This window comes from Solenopsis invicta, chromosome 4 (genome assembly GCF_016802725.1).
Source record: "Solenopsis invicta isolate M01_SB chromosome 4, UNIL_Sinv_3.0, whole genome shotgun sequence".
Taxonomy (NCBI): domain Eukaryota; kingdom Metazoa; phylum Arthropoda; class Insecta; order Hymenoptera; family Formicidae; genus Solenopsis; species Solenopsis invicta.
The window spans coordinates 3,710,552-3,726,298 of record NC_052667.1 but is presented as its reverse complement, the minus strand read 5'-3'; the positions used below and the strand labels follow the sequence as shown (position 1 = coordinate 3,726,298).

Genomic DNA, 15,747 nt, shown 5'->3' with positions numbered 1-15,747 from the left:
ATACGCTATTGACTGAATTATTTATTATATACTTGGCAGCGTTAAGTACATGAAATTTAATATTTGTCCAAAAGTATCTTCTTAAAGTAATAATCTGAAAACAAGGTTAACCAAACCGTCGTAGTGTATATATACAGCCATTGACAAAATTATTAGGCACCCTATTTATTTAACAATTTTTTCAATTTATAAAGAAGTACACAACACTATTTTTATAAATGTTATCATTTATTTCTTAAATAACCACATAAACTAATGTTTGCTTGGTCCATCATTGTTTTTTATAACTAATTTTTTAGCTTACGCAATTTAGTTATAAAAAATTTAAAAAAAGCAAGGGTGCCTAATAATTTTGTCAATGGATGTATATGTTATGTGGAATAAATACTATCGTAACACAAAATCATCTATTCAGTCGTATAATTTGGAATTTTAAGTACGACTGCGAGAATTTGGTATTCCTATTAATCAGCACGGCGATAGCAGTCAGCGCGACGGCTCGAAATGGATTTCCTCGACATTCCCGTGTGATTTAGATCACAGTGAGGACGTATCGTTACGTGCACCGATCCAATCCACGGTAATGCACGCCAGAAACTTGGACAGACTTGGCGCACCGCGAATACTCCAAGCTCATCGCAGTATCTAATTTCGATACGTCCGGATGCATATTGTTCCAGAACTCCACGCTGCAATTACAATTACGCAGCAGCGTCCGGTTCGTCGTGTTGTAGTCTCATATTACTCGATATAGTCAAGGGAGGGGGAGAGGATGCGCCTCAGCGAATGCTCTATTTTGAATCGCCGCGAATGGAATTCGCTGAAAGTTCCCACCAAGTCGCGAAACTAGGCGACACTCGAGAAAGCTTACCAGGGTCGTCGGTACCAAGTCCCATCTCCATGCGAACGTATTAAAACGAACTTCCGACGTGGAAGGATCGCACGGGAGGTAATGGAGAAGTCACTCGAGCCTCACAAGTTACACACGACTGATGGTAACGGGCTATTTAACCATCCCGCTTGAGTTTCTCTTTTTTTCTTTCTCCTTGCTCCTTCTCCTCTCTCTCTTTTTCTCTTTCTGTCGGTCTGCCTCTCTCTCTCTCTTTTTCTCTTTCATTCTCCCTACTTTGTCTCTCAATTCCTGAATCAAGCGCTATTCTTTTTATTTTTCACCGGCTACAAACCGAGAACATGTATCGCTGTCTCTTTATGTCTCGTCCGCACTGCGTCTCGGCCGCTTAAAATTTTCCTTTGAGAATTATACTCGCTTCACCCGCTCGATCAAAGAGTAATGAGCGTCGCACAGAGGCGATGCCTGAGCAGATTCCGGAATAGATAGAAGGATCCGTTAATTAGGTAATCCGAGACTCCGAGCCGAATCAATACCGGGTATCGCGCTTGAGGAACTTGAACTACCAATCGAGCGATATAGCCGCAATGGATTGTTTCTCAATTAAACGAAATGTAGAACAAAGTCGCCAATATCGACATAGGTCTCTTAAATGACACCCACTTATTTCCTAGAAATTAAATATTGTATTTTATTAATACTGATAAAAACATCTGCTTAGATAATTAAAGAAGCAAAAATTCATAGTTTATACGGTTATGGCTTTCTATTGCAACATTTGCTGAAAATTCTTTGAAAATAAAAATAAAATTTACAGAAATTTGTTTGCAAATTATAAATTTAAATATTAGAAGATTTATTGATAATCATCAATTTAGATCATTTCACAAGTTTATAGCGTCCCAAACTATTTTATTTATATTTTTCTCTTTCTCAATTATCTCGTAATGCGGTTTTAAATATAAAATTAGGATGTAAATTAACACTCTATCAATAAGACAGTCTATGAGATAGTAAAAATCATATAAGATGAAAAACACATTAATAAATTGCTTATCTTACAAAAAATTTAATTATTGCAAAATTCGAAAGGATAAAAAATGCTATATTATCTGATAGAAGACATTTTCTAGTTTGTATTTAGATTTCCAAAGTTTTATTTTTAACTTTTGTTTAAAAAATACAATAAAAAATAAAGTGGCATGTCGGTATTACCTTCATCTAATTTTTGCATCAAAAATTTAAAATAACGTAATAATTTCAAAATACCCCTTCCTTGCCCTTTTCTTTCCATGTTATTTTACAATTTAAAAGAGGATTGCAATTACGTATACAATTTTTCAACAAACTCATTCTAAAAAACATCTGGAAAATTCTAAATAATGTAGAAAATAAAGAATAGATACTAAATTAAATTAGTTTTGCAATGGGTCGATTTTAACGATATTATGTATAAGTTACGTCAATACAAATATTTTGTACATATAGAATGTTTTCTGTAATTTAATCATTTATATAATATTTCTGTTGTTTTTAATAATGTGAAAAAAATACCAAAAGCAAAAGTTGCTCGTTTCGAAGGCAAATGTATTACGTTACAAACAACATTTTTTTAATGCTAATTATATTTTACGTTTCGAGATCAACATATTTTTTAATGGGATATTTTTATTAATGTAGTAATGTAGTTCATAAGAAAATTAATTCAACCGTACAAGATACATTGACCTTAAGATAATTTTAAATATAAAAAAAAAACATTTAAACGTAGTCCTTGTTCATATTAATGAAAACGTGCTAGTCCATTGTAAAAAAATATTGAAGATCTCTAACTGCTCGAAAAACATCCTGTGTACGGGATATTTCAAAAATATTTTTAAACTTGTTTTCACACAGAGGTAAGGTATACGCGATTGTAAAGATATATTTACATCACAGTTTGCAATGTAAATCAATTAGCAGAATTATTTCTTAATTTCTTTATAAAGCGATCGTGAGTTTATTCTACATTTGTGTTATCCGCGCGTGGTACGTACACGAGCCTTTCAGCTTCTCTGCGCTATAATTTGTTTAAGAAAATTGAGGTCTATCTTCTTGACTCGCGCTCTGGTCTTCGCTATTATTTTCGTCGGCGGCGGCGACTATACCTGCGGAATTATACGGTAATTTCGAAACGGCGTCTTAGCCGACGCCCTATTTCCGCTCCAAGAAGTAATCTCGAGCCGGATAACACGTCGTACGCCGTTCGTACGCCGGAAAGCCCTCTTTCGGGATACGCGGAAGGGTATATACCGAAAGCTCCCCGTTAGTTTACTGCCACGTGATTTCAGACTTTCCTGCCCGTTCATGTTCGCCGTGTGGTATATCACGTTCTTCTTTAGATTCTATCCTCATTAGCTTTGCTCTTTCGATTCTCTTCTTCACTCGCGCCCGGAAATTCAACAAAGAAAAATTATTATGTGTGCGAGCAACCATCCCGTGATTGAGACGACTTGCAAGGACTTCATCCTAATGATAAAATCAATAATTCACAACAATGAAAATAAGATTATTAGGAAAATATTAGGAATATGCATATCATCCGAAATTATCTGAAATTATTTTAAATGGATGTCAGATTTTCTCTGATTTATTCTAATTATAATATTTAACAAAGTAAATCATTTAAAGTCACTTAGCGTTGAAAAATAGTGATGGCGATAGGAGCACAGGCGATATACAAATTAAAATATTCCAGTATTCTAATTACTGACGCGCAACACGGTTATTGAGGAAACCCGGGATAGCCAAACTGCATCGAAAGTCCACACGTGAATAAATATTCGCGACATGCGCCCTGATACTCGCCGCTGAGCACAATAACTCATCAGTACCCGCTGCAGTATTGGAAAATTCTTTTAGATGGATAAATACGAGCGTATTGCCGAATACGAGATAAACGTAATGTCCAAGCCATGCATTTAGGATAGTCCCCGCTTGAAAAGATCTTTAAGGCTCGCCAATACGCTATAGGAAACCTTCTTTCCTCGACTCCCTGCATTCTTTTTTCCTCAGTTGGGACGTTCTTTTAACGGGAGTAAATAAGTAACAGGATACAAAGAACGGTCTGGAACTTTATCGAAGGAGCACTCAAATCTGTCTTCTCTTCCTCTGCAAAGCGGGTTTCTGTAGAACAATGTCCACGAGAAAGCTGCAGCTTTAAAACTCGGATGGAGGGTTTGGCTAAATAAAAAGTCCTTCGGATATGTTTTTGTGCTTTTTTATAATGCCAGTGGCGCTTATTTTTATTCCGAGTTAGCCGACTCTAGAATTTGTTACTTGATACATCCAGCTTGAATTTCTGCTCGTCCGCAATCGTGTCACATTTACTAATAAATGACGAGGTGCGGCTGTTTTGTAAATAATTCGTCAAAGTATATGATACAACGGAAAACAAATCCTTTTATAAACTTTCTTTAACTTTGTGAATTAGTTAAAAGAATTTCCATTAAAAGACTAACGCCAAAGAGCATTGATAAGAAGAATACAGAGATTTTTCTATCACAAATTCTGCACGAATTCGTAAAAGTATTGGCGCGGTGTACGTACGTGTACGTATATAAAAAGAATAGTAAGCTCACTGTGTGTTGGCACCTTCGATCTGAATGCTAATGTCCATCGTGTTATTTGTGCGCGCTGATCTGTAAGAGTGAACCAATTCGCTCTTATTGGTGAATTTGCTAACTTTATTGGAATAGAAGAAATTAATTGACGTCATTATCTTGCTGGTTGTTTCGCTCACGAGCACATGACAATCATTTCACGGATGTTAACCCCGGTGAACCTACTGTATCTACTTGGACTATGATACCGGTAATCATTATACACCTACAATTTAAACAAAAAAATATATATACTACATTTCTATTCTTTATATGAAAAAATAACATGTGAATATAATATTTTATATTATGTAATATTACGTATGGTTCCTGCATACATATATTTTACTCTATCTTTTACTCTATTATTATAATTAAATAAATCATGCAGACGTGATTAATTATTTGCATGTTTGAGTTTATCGGATTAAAAAATATCATATATGTGCGAAGTGCATTATACATCACACTTAGGAAAGGATGACTTTACTTCTGAGATGAAATGCATTATGTAACGTCGCGTGAGATAACGTGAGAAGCATTATATTCGGAGACGAGAGTATTCGATTCGACCGCATCTCCTGAAAACTCTCAGGGAGTGCTGGCTGCAATGAGATCCCACGGTGTCCGATGTCCCATATTGTAGGGATATTGTTGGATTCGCGAGCGCAAGAACCAGGAAGAAACGGCAGACGTATCGGGAGGTGGGACCAGACGTCGCGCAGACGAGGAAAATAAAAAAAGGGAGGCAGACGAACCCACATGGCGCCGAGTTTGAAAGTGGCCGCGGATGCTGCTGGATAGGCGAGATATCCCTCGTGCTGAGGACGAGAAGGGTGGCGAGAAGAAAGAGAGAAAGAAAGAGAGAAAGGGGGAGAGAGAGAGAGAGATGTGTGTGTGCCGAGCGAAAATAGGAGCTGTTTCCGCGGGTTCTTCCTCTCGAGGGTCAAATACACACACATCCCACACTCACACATAGCGAGGACGAGAATGACGCGGAGAGGAGAGAGCGGGGAAGTTGGCACGCGTCTGGCATACGGGACTGCCCGTTAAAACCTGCGGGGGTAGACACCAAATGCTATTCCGCACACGGCTTTCACGCTCGGTGGCACATACTCAGTGTCTGGGAAAAATAGAAACAGGAGAAAGGATTATGGGGGCGAGAATGAGGATGGTGCTGCTGGCCGATAGAGCTCCGCGCCACGGTCGTTTAGCACGTTCTTGTGCTCCGCGCGAAAATTGGAAAGCACTGGGGCACGGCGTGCGCTTTCTCGCCGTAATTTTAAATGGCTGCCTAAAACTGGTGCGCCTCCGTCCTCTATCTACCACCGTCTTTTCATTTTCACCGACGAAACAGGGTGCGCTCGCACGCCTGCGGTTTCGACTTCGCGGTAACGTCGTATTGAGCGGCAGTGCGAATTGTGAAATTTTATTCCTGCAGTCGATTTCATCCGCGAGGTAACCAATTTGAAACTCTGTTGTTGCTGCATAATGCATCTCGCATCGCGATGATTTCTCTAGAGCGCTTCGGCATCCGCTTTATCTACAAACAAACAGACTGTCGTAATTTATATCGCGATCCGCAACCTTCAGCTTTATTTTGCCGTATCAATCTTTATACGGACAGAATTTTCTACCCTTTCCTTCTTTCTCGTTATTATTTCATGTAATCGATTGCTTTATGAATTCATATCGGCGTTGCATCGTCTCGTGCTTGTATAAATTTGCGATGTTTGCGTTCAAATATATTTGATTAAACGAAAATCTCGCACATAATTTGGAACAGTTGCATCGCTCGTAATTACCGTAACGATTGGCGGATTCGAGCGAGATCTTCCATGCGTGAGAAGCCGCAGAATCGGCAATCCGTGCAATGTTCTCCCGCGAATTGGTCGTTCTTTCGTATATACTTTTTGGTGCTTCTCCCCCCCGCGATCGATGATTATTACCTACAACTTCTCCCGTCGCCGCAGCCAACAAAGTGATTTCACCTTTTCCCGCTTCGCGTAACGAGCATCGAGACTCCCGATAATTGCGGGACGCTCGGTGCGGCCGCGGTAATTGCGCCTGCAGAAGTTTGTGTTTATTTTTCTTCGTCGCAGTGGGGAAAGAGGGAGACAGGTAGGGACGCAGGACAGAGGTAGGACCGTGCACGCGTGCACGCGTTATTTAGTCGTATATACTCGCATCGAAGGTTGCAATTTCCGCGATGCGTCCAACACCATCACGACCATCGGACACATCGTCGCAATTGCGTGAGTACATGTGACGACGATTATTTAGTAATCTATAAATCATGAGGTGGGAACGGGCGAGACCCGACATTAGGCCCTGGCAAATAATCTACCGTCCAGTGAAGGCTCAATGCCGCGCGATAATTGAGATCGCGCGGCGAGGCTGTTTATTTTTCTCTCGCTTCTCGATCCAACGGGCAGCTGGCTGATATCACGATTGTAAATTACAATCCCGCGGGGATTTACGTGTGTTAAAAAATAGTGTATAACTACGAATATCGCGAAGCAAGCATACCGAGACCCGCTATTTATTTTCGGATCTTGCTCGTTTTCTACTACTTAGCGTCGCACAGTCACGTTCCTTTCTTACTCGCACGTATATATTTTTCATCATAAATGTATATGCTAAGAAAAAGAGAACTTTATAACGAGTGACCGACGAATCGGGCCGAAACGTTGCAGCTTTGGTGCACAATGGAAGCAACATAATTCATACGCCGCACCGATCCCATGATTATAGATCTTGCAAAGTCACGCTTACGTGGGAAATATTTCGGTACTGATATCCGATATTTCAAAGAGTGCCTGGTTGCGATATGCCAGTACTTGACTTTAATGCACGACGTCCATAATCGTTGGGGCTAAAGTAGAACCAGGTTGACCGACATGCAAGTCATTACTCCCACGATCGAGAGATTATTTTTTTTTTTTTCGCTACTTAGTGCCACTGGAAGACCATAAAATTATATCGTGGAGCTATGTCGTGTGAAGGCTGTCAGTCGTAAAAAAAAAGGACCAAATTGAACACGAAAAGAGACCGTAAAGGAACGAAAAGTGTCGCTTCACGTGTTTCGTCGTTTTGGAAATATCTATGGAATCCATAATTTTTCTAAAATACATTTGCAAAAGTGTGTATTGAATGAAGATGATAATAATGAAAATTAATGCGTACAACGCATTAAGTCTGTAGAGTGTAACGAAGTTAACTTACTGCAAAATGCAGAGTTGGACTAGAGGACGGCTAGAAATAATTCAAAGCAACATGACGTGTTTACGAGGTTTCTCACGGTTACAATCTAAAAATATGCGAACTATTCGAGTGCAAATGGAATCGAATCAAAATAGAATCGGATTCAAATCGGTATGACTCGAAACCGAATTATTAAAAAATGTCGAATCTAAGAATGTGAAGAAGGTATAAAAATTTTATAAAATTATTTAAAATGATTATTATATATTATATATTATATAATCAATATTATAAATAAAAATTCTTTTATTATATACAGGGTGTTCATTAATGGTTGTACCCACTTTTTACCATAGGAGCATGATTTACCGACGGATATATATTTCTAGCATGTTATTATATTAGAAATAACAAGTGCGTGCTCCTATGGTAAAACGTGGGGACAACCATTAATAAACACGCTGTATATTAAAATTCTACCTAATAATATTATAATTGTGTTGTCAGTTGAAAGCTCTGTTTCGACGATTCGATTCGGGTAAAATTTTGTCGATTTATTTCGATGTGGATTCGAACAAAAAAATAAAATTTGATCCGATTCGGCAACAAAAAATTTTTATTCGCAATAATAAAGCCTCAGTGTACGATAGATAAAATATAATACAAAATGCGAGTGACAAAAAACCCTGACACTTTTTCGTTTTTGCGTATAATAACGATTAGTCGTTACTATTTTTTTCATTTTATTATTCGAGTAATACTATTTTTAAGGATCGCAATACCGATTGTGAACAAAGCTTCTTGTATCTCACGCGCATATATATATATATATATATATATATATGTACATATAATATAAATATATGTATATACATCCCCGTAACTCATAAGAGAGAGATTAATGTCTCCGGCGGAACTCGAGAACTGTAAAGCTCCGCTACAGAACTATTCTGTTCTATGCGAAAGCTGTTATTCGCGGAGGAAACAGACGCAAGGATCGTGATGCGACTATAGAGCGTCGTAAAGAGGAGTTTAAAGCATCCCGCACTCTACGAGGAAAATTCAAGATTTCTTGCCGCGGCCGAATGCGCCGTCGGGGCTCCGGTTACAATGATTTTTAAAATACGTTCTGCGTAAATACGTGGATGGGCAAAAGCGCTCTTTAGTGCCATGAACTTTTACGATGATCTACATATCCACGCAAAGATGCGCGCGAATGGCGAAAATGGAACTTCTTTGTTTGCACATCCATTTCGCCCATCGAGTCGTAACGTCCGCGACTGCAAACAGCTTATACGCGTTTTTATATTGCGCCATTTATTATCCTATAAAGCGGGGACTCAAATACCTTACGCGGCATACTTCCCTCTACAATACCAAGCCATTTATATGATTTAATAATTCACTTTGTTTTTCGAGAATGATAGCAATGAATGTAACGCACAAGAGATATTCACATGTAACCTCAATGTACCTGTATACAACTTTTAAATTAAATATAAACTGAATTAAATTTTTTAGAATTTAAACTAAGATTTTCATGATCATAAGTTTTCGATTTAAATAACATATTTTTATAATCGGGATATATTTTTCATAGTCAAATCTTTTAGTTTTTTTTTCACTTTTACTTTTAAAAATTACTTTTATTGCATATTTTACATACATGTCATACCAATATCGAAGACTTTTATAAATAATATCGAGAAAATTCACGCGATTATTTAAAAGTTGAGTTAAATTTATTTTTCAAGTAAAATACGTAAGTAGATTATCATCGACTTTAGTTGGCTGCTAATATATAATTTGTTGTCGCAACGCCTTGTAAATCGGCTTTACACAACCAGAGCAAATTGATGATATACATAATTCGCTTTTGAGATCAGCAAGTGGAATCCTTAAAATCTTTAAAAATCGTAATAAGCGATTGGACCGTGATAAATTTCTGAAATCAGAATAACATTTAATACGAGAAACAATCAGCATTAAATCGTAAAATAATGCTCTATATCAATAAAATATGTCCAAAGTCAATTACGAATTAACTTCTTGCTTATAATTACAGGTCATAAAATTTCAGAGATTTTGACAATTTGAACAATTTAATTTCTGTTTCGCACATTAAAGTCTTATGCAAACGGAATAGCGCAAGATTTATTTGTAACGGCAATTTTGTGAAATTATGAATAAATGAGATGAAGCGGTTGAAAATTGACGCTATGGTGCGCAATAACTTTTTCAAAGTTGCGCTAGTCAACCCAAGGTGGCAAAAGTTGTAGTTGGTAAAAGTCACGGCGTAATGGCTATGGTAATTAGTAAAGATTAAGCACGCGATTGATAAATAAACTCGATTCGACGTCGACCCGTATACCTCGGCGGTGAATAGTCTTTGATTATCTTTCGGGGACATGATGATTTATCTGAGCCTATTAGGCAACCAACAGACTCTATCGATTCTTACCTCGTCGCCCTGCCGGCTTGAATAGCATTTTCCACTCGTACATGGTAACCGGTGCACGTACTTCACCCGGAGTAGACGGTCTACTTTAAAAATCGAAGCTTCGCATATAATCTATCTGCAGCGCGAGATTATATAAAATTATGAATTATTCTCCCTCGTCGAGCACTTTGTCGTCTCGCCAGCGTCGCAGTAATAACTGCTTTTGTTTCCAAACTTTGCCGAACTGTTGATTAGAGGATTCCTTATTGTAATAACTTGCGGAGTTTCGTCATGTTCGCGTTTTTCTTGACAGTCCAGCGAAGAAGAATTCGGACTGAGAATAAAAACAAACTTATTGAAAATGCTCAGACGCCCGTCCGTGATTCTATTATCGAGGAGGAAGTCGTTGAGCGGTATCGAAGTGCTTTCACCGCCACAGATATATAACTGATCGCGTCTTGACGTAAATTGGAGCACCCGTCTGCATGCTAGTTACGAATATGACAAATGATTTCGGCCGTCTACGCTCCAACGAACATCTTAAATGTATTTCCTATGCGTGTCACACAGCCCACGTATATACCGACCGAAAGTCGCTTTCGTCATCGTCTATATCAATTTAGCTCCGTTGTATCTTTACGCTTAAGACCTATTATTGTTGAAAACATGAACATGTTTAATATATAATCAAACTCGCATGCGCTCTTCCATTATAGTCATTCGATCGATGCTTATGTAAGTTACGCCCGTACGCCTTGTACGCGCCTTGAGAACACAGACGAAAAAACACTTTTATCATTTTAGAAACGTCTTGACGCGGTATTTTCGTTGGACCTTGCCTTATGAAGCCAGTATATTACAGAATTACCGTTTATCCATTATGCCAATGGGCAGTGTTCACGTAATACGCGATTAACGTTAAACCGCTTGAAAGATTACTCTGTTTCGTTCGAGAAAGTTGCCTCGGGCGTCATTCCTATTTCTGCGATAATCGTATAGAGCTGTAATTTTAAAGCGCACGGCTATGATAACGTTCGTTTTATCGTCTGATTAATAGTACTACAGGAATAATAAACAATTCACGTTCGATTGGCTATGTTTAACTGGCTCACTATATCATCTACATCACATTTATATCATAGTTTAAATTTCGAATGGCTCTGTTATTCGGTAAAAGTCATCTTCATAAATCTATTCGGACAAATAAAAAGTGTTCGTAAATTTAAAAAATTGTCATATATTTCAATTATTGAGAAATTTCTTTTTACTGATAATTTGAATATTAATGTTGATTATTAGATTTCATTTTATTACTTTTCAAAATTATCATTGGATATGCATCAAAATGTTTTTTTTGTTATATAAATAATTTTATTGATGTTACATTTACTGCAGTTTACTCTGGCTATTTTTCGCACGTGTGATGTAGATATACATACACAACTTTTCGGAATCTCTGACCATTTGGTAACATATTGGCGGCCATCAGCTGTGAAAAAAATAGCTGCACACGCTCCGCCATTGAAGTAACGGTGTATTTCATTTTCTGATGGCGAGCGGTGGCGCGAAGAAGGAAAAATAGAGATCAGAGAGGAGGAAAAAAATAAAATCCGTTAAATTTACGTCGTCAATAAAAAGGAAAATAAACGTGGCATCCAGTGCGCGTTCACCCAAGGCGATCATCTTCGAGATTCAGAGCCCTCCCGCGCATTCGTAGAAACGGGAAGATTACTTATTTATGGTTTCCCCGCTCTCAGTAAAGGAAGACTCGACCCAGGGCGTGTGCTTGCGTACGTTTGATGTTGCCCTCAATCGTGTAGTTAACGAGAGTAACCGTTGATGGATTCGTTTTTCCACGTAGATGGATTATTTATTAACTCTACGACTACCTCTAACGATCTCTACCGGGAACGACGTGGGCGTTTAGGATTCATCATGACAGTGAGATACACGCCATGACTCGAGTCATCCATTCTGTAAGCAACGCAAAGTAAGAAACAGAGTCCATCAGTCGAGAGCTTAAGCATCCGTCAAAATGAGAAGGATGTTACGATAATGATCGCGTTACTTATAATAACGATCGTATTAGCGAGCGCGCGAAATCGCGCGTCGATAAATTTACGTTCGCGTTCTTTCGTGAAAAATAGACATTACGTGGACGAGCGCGGTTCATCGATCGACGACGCGCCGGGAAAAACATTTCGAATTATCTTTACGAGGCAATCGTGAATTCCAGCGAGTGACGTGGCGCGTTGCGAACTTTAATGCGGCAGCACCACGGTTATCCGCGCTACGGGCAATTTCCGACGCGGGTCTACCAATTAGTCTGGTAATAATTTTCCCGCCTGTGGCGTGATGTCGTATCGGTTGCCTCATCCGCGATGCAAATTTTTAGCGTCAACAATGTGTGCGCGCGCGCGCACGAGTTATTTGGAACCGCATGTTTCAACCCCTTTATCGCGATTCGAGGCAGCCCGGAAGCATTGACACACAATCATCGTCGTCCCGTATTTTCTCCAAGTGCCGGCAGAGAGCACTATTGGGGACTGTGACGACTTAGCGCCGGGAATGTCATCCACGCTAATACACTTGTGTTCGTGTCCTCCTCATCTCGCTGGCTACAACGGCGAAGAAGAAAACGACCCGCCCTCCGTGTCTTCCATTTTCCACCGCCTCGTTCGCCCTTCTCGTCTCTCATCCCCCTCGAACTCGCGGAAAATGTATGATACGCCCACTCGTGGAGTTAAACCGCTATTTTTCTTGTGATAAATGAAATTGTTTCACGTGCGGCGCTTGTCACGCCCGCGGACGTTCCGCAAGTTTACGCGGAGCTTCCTCGAGTTTCCTTCCGGACCGCTTCGAAACTTCTCCCGGGATTAAATAAGATCGGAAGAATGTGCTCGCTTTACGATCTGTATAGAATCGTATCCCATAACAAAGAAGCTATCTTGATTGTGTTTCGCACAATCGCGCACATTGTTCATAAATGTCGCGTTATTAAACGCATGCGTTAGATCAAATTTCATTAAGCGCATAATCAAAATGATGGATCGTTAATTTAAATTAGCACCTTTGTATGCAAATAAAGTTTTAAAATCGGAGAAAAGTAAAAATATATTTTTAAAAACATACGCGCACACACGTTTGTTTGATATTTATTTAAATTAATAAGGTATTGCGTATGTACACGCTGTTATATTAATAGCATGTTAACATATGCTAATAAGCTTAAAAGATCTCATATTGCTGTTTGCTCATACATACGAAAGAATATTTCATGATACTACCGAGAGTCAGGGTAAGCGCAAGGCAGGCGACTGCGCTCAGCGTATATTTGCTTATCGCGTTTCTCATATCGACCACCTATCGCCCCGCCGAAAGTCGGTTGGTATTCTAATTTCAGATTCAGAACGTTCACCACGATTGCTCCGGATCCTTCGGCAAACATTTTGCACGTTCACGCAATATCTTCGCGGATTTCGGAGTGAAGACAGTAGCTTGCGCGCGCGTGCCTCCGAATGTGTCACCGTCGGACCGGAGATCCGTTTTCTTGGCCACTGTCGCCCTCCCCCTCCCCCTTTTCCCCCAATCTCCGCAGAAGTGTCGGTGCTTTTACAGGACGAAAATCCGTGGACTTTGAGATTGGCCCTGTTGCGATCAGACGTCGAACGACGAAATACTAGCGTGGTGATCGATGGGATCCCTGGGAGCGATCGCTCCTGAGGCACGACGCTTCTTCTCAAGAAGCGATCGAGAAGTCCGATGAGACTTCTCAGGGAACGCGCCGTCGCGGAAAGATAGCTTCAGCGTCACTGTCAGGAAAGAGCGAGGGAGAAAGGGCGAAAAGGGAGAAAGAAAGAGTGGGATGGGGAGTCAGCTCATTAAAACGCGATATCTCCATCTACATGTAAATCTAATCGAGCGGACAAAACCGCAGCGACATCAAACCACCGTTAACCACTGTCTATCCCATCACAGACGAGAATGGCGGGACTTAAGCTCGGATACGAGCTCGCCTTTAACCGTCAGCGTGTACATCACCGCTAAATTCTCGTGTAATGAGATTTAATCCTGGTGTTTTCTGTCTATGAAAACCACGTTATACACCACCGTTTTACTTACCGTAGCAATATTTCGTGTTATAGAGACCTTGTTAAAAGCTTAAATATTGGTTATACTTAACCTCCGCGCTCTTGCGGATTAAGCTGCTCGTTATTCACTCTGTCGTAAAAAAAAAAAAATAGTCGTAAAATTTATAACATTCTCGTTCGATATATCAAACGCAATTTCTACTTGAATTACGTAGCTTTCATCCTAGCATTTAACGCTTCTAATTTAAAAACGGATAAGGAATTGGTCGAGCTAATAAAAATGACAAATGTAGATTTCAAGCACTTGTAAAAAAAGGGGTTACACTTATATTTAAAGAAAAAAAAGCAAATTTATTTTAAGTTTATCCTTTTCTTTGTTGCAGTACCAATTGTTGCCATTGATGGTGTACTCGGAAACAAGGTGCAACTTCCTTGCGACATTCGTTCCACCAATAATGATGAAATCAGCATGGTGCTTTGGTACAAAGAAGACAAAGAAGAACCGATTTACAGGTAAGATATTCCTAGATATCCTAAAAATCACTAATCACTTCTCGAAGCTCTTAAATTTAAATTTGTATATTGCAACATTTTTAAAATTTACGTACTTTGATCTTTATTATAAAATCTCTATGTGTGCTGGAGCGAAATGCATGGAGAAAAACTTCTCGAACGTAGGAATCATCCGTATAATCTATAAAGCATACCTTTCCGAGGAAATCAAAAAGAAACGAGTTCAAGTGCTCAAGCCTGAAAATTCCGCGCGTTATTTTCCACAGGGTAGTTCATTCGGTGCTCCGGTCGCCGTTTCGCTTCCGCGACCCGTGAAATTTTACATATAGAATGGCGGCCGGCACAAGCCGCCGAGTCGTCGGGATAGGCTTGGAGGGGGCCGACGTTAGTATCCGGTGGGTCATATTTAAGAAATGTAATAAGGTGTAAGATATGTGCGAGGAGGATGGCGATGCATCGTCTCGGGGCAGAAGGGCGGCGGAAAGTGTATGCGGAGCGACGCCGGGAATGCCGGAGCTGGGCGCTCGGTACGAGAAGGGGAGCAGGTCGTCGCGCTTGTTGTAAAGTCAGTTTAATCCTTGCCGCGACGAGGAACTTTAAATTTAAAGGCGGCCGCTGTACTAAAGCGTCTTTCCCTTGCCCTCACCAGCGTGCCCTCTCCTAACGTCGACCCACTCCCTTCGCGGGACCACTCGCAGTAAAATATTTATTGCGTGACATCGTGCCCGCTTATCGTACACCAGACAGTTAAGGAAAAGAAACTGCGAGGCTATGTTGGGCATGATCGTAGCATAGCTCTTTTCTAAGTACTCCTCCTTGCATATGTATTCAATGTTTCGTTCGTGATAGAAGTAACTCATGTGACGTGCGTGTCATCTCATCAAGATTTTCTCACGTTTCTTTCTCTCTCTCTCTCTCTCTTGGTTAATTTTATCGATTCAACAAAAACTTTCACGATCCTCGAAAATGATTGAATCTTTCCTCGGTTATCTACAGTGGTGCGGAGTT

At 39.7% G+C, this 15,747-nt stretch overlaps 1 protein-coding gene across 4 annotated transcripts in view; it reads left to right on the top strand.

The window, feature by feature from the left end:
- Positions 1–15,747, top strand: part of LOC105195648 (hemicentin-2) — a 142,036-nt gene that overhangs the window by 92,129 nt on the left and 34,160 nt on the right. For all 4 annotated transcript variants that reach the window (XM_039447736.1, XM_039447737.1, XM_039447735.1 and 1 more), the window contains one exon: positions 14,610–14,739. In XM_039447736.1, the coding sequence (XP_039303670.1) occupies positions 14,696–14,739 (44 nt within the window). In that variant the 5' untranslated portion in view covers positions 14,610–14,695. The remainder of the gene's footprint in view (positions 1–14,609; positions 14,740–15,747) is intronic.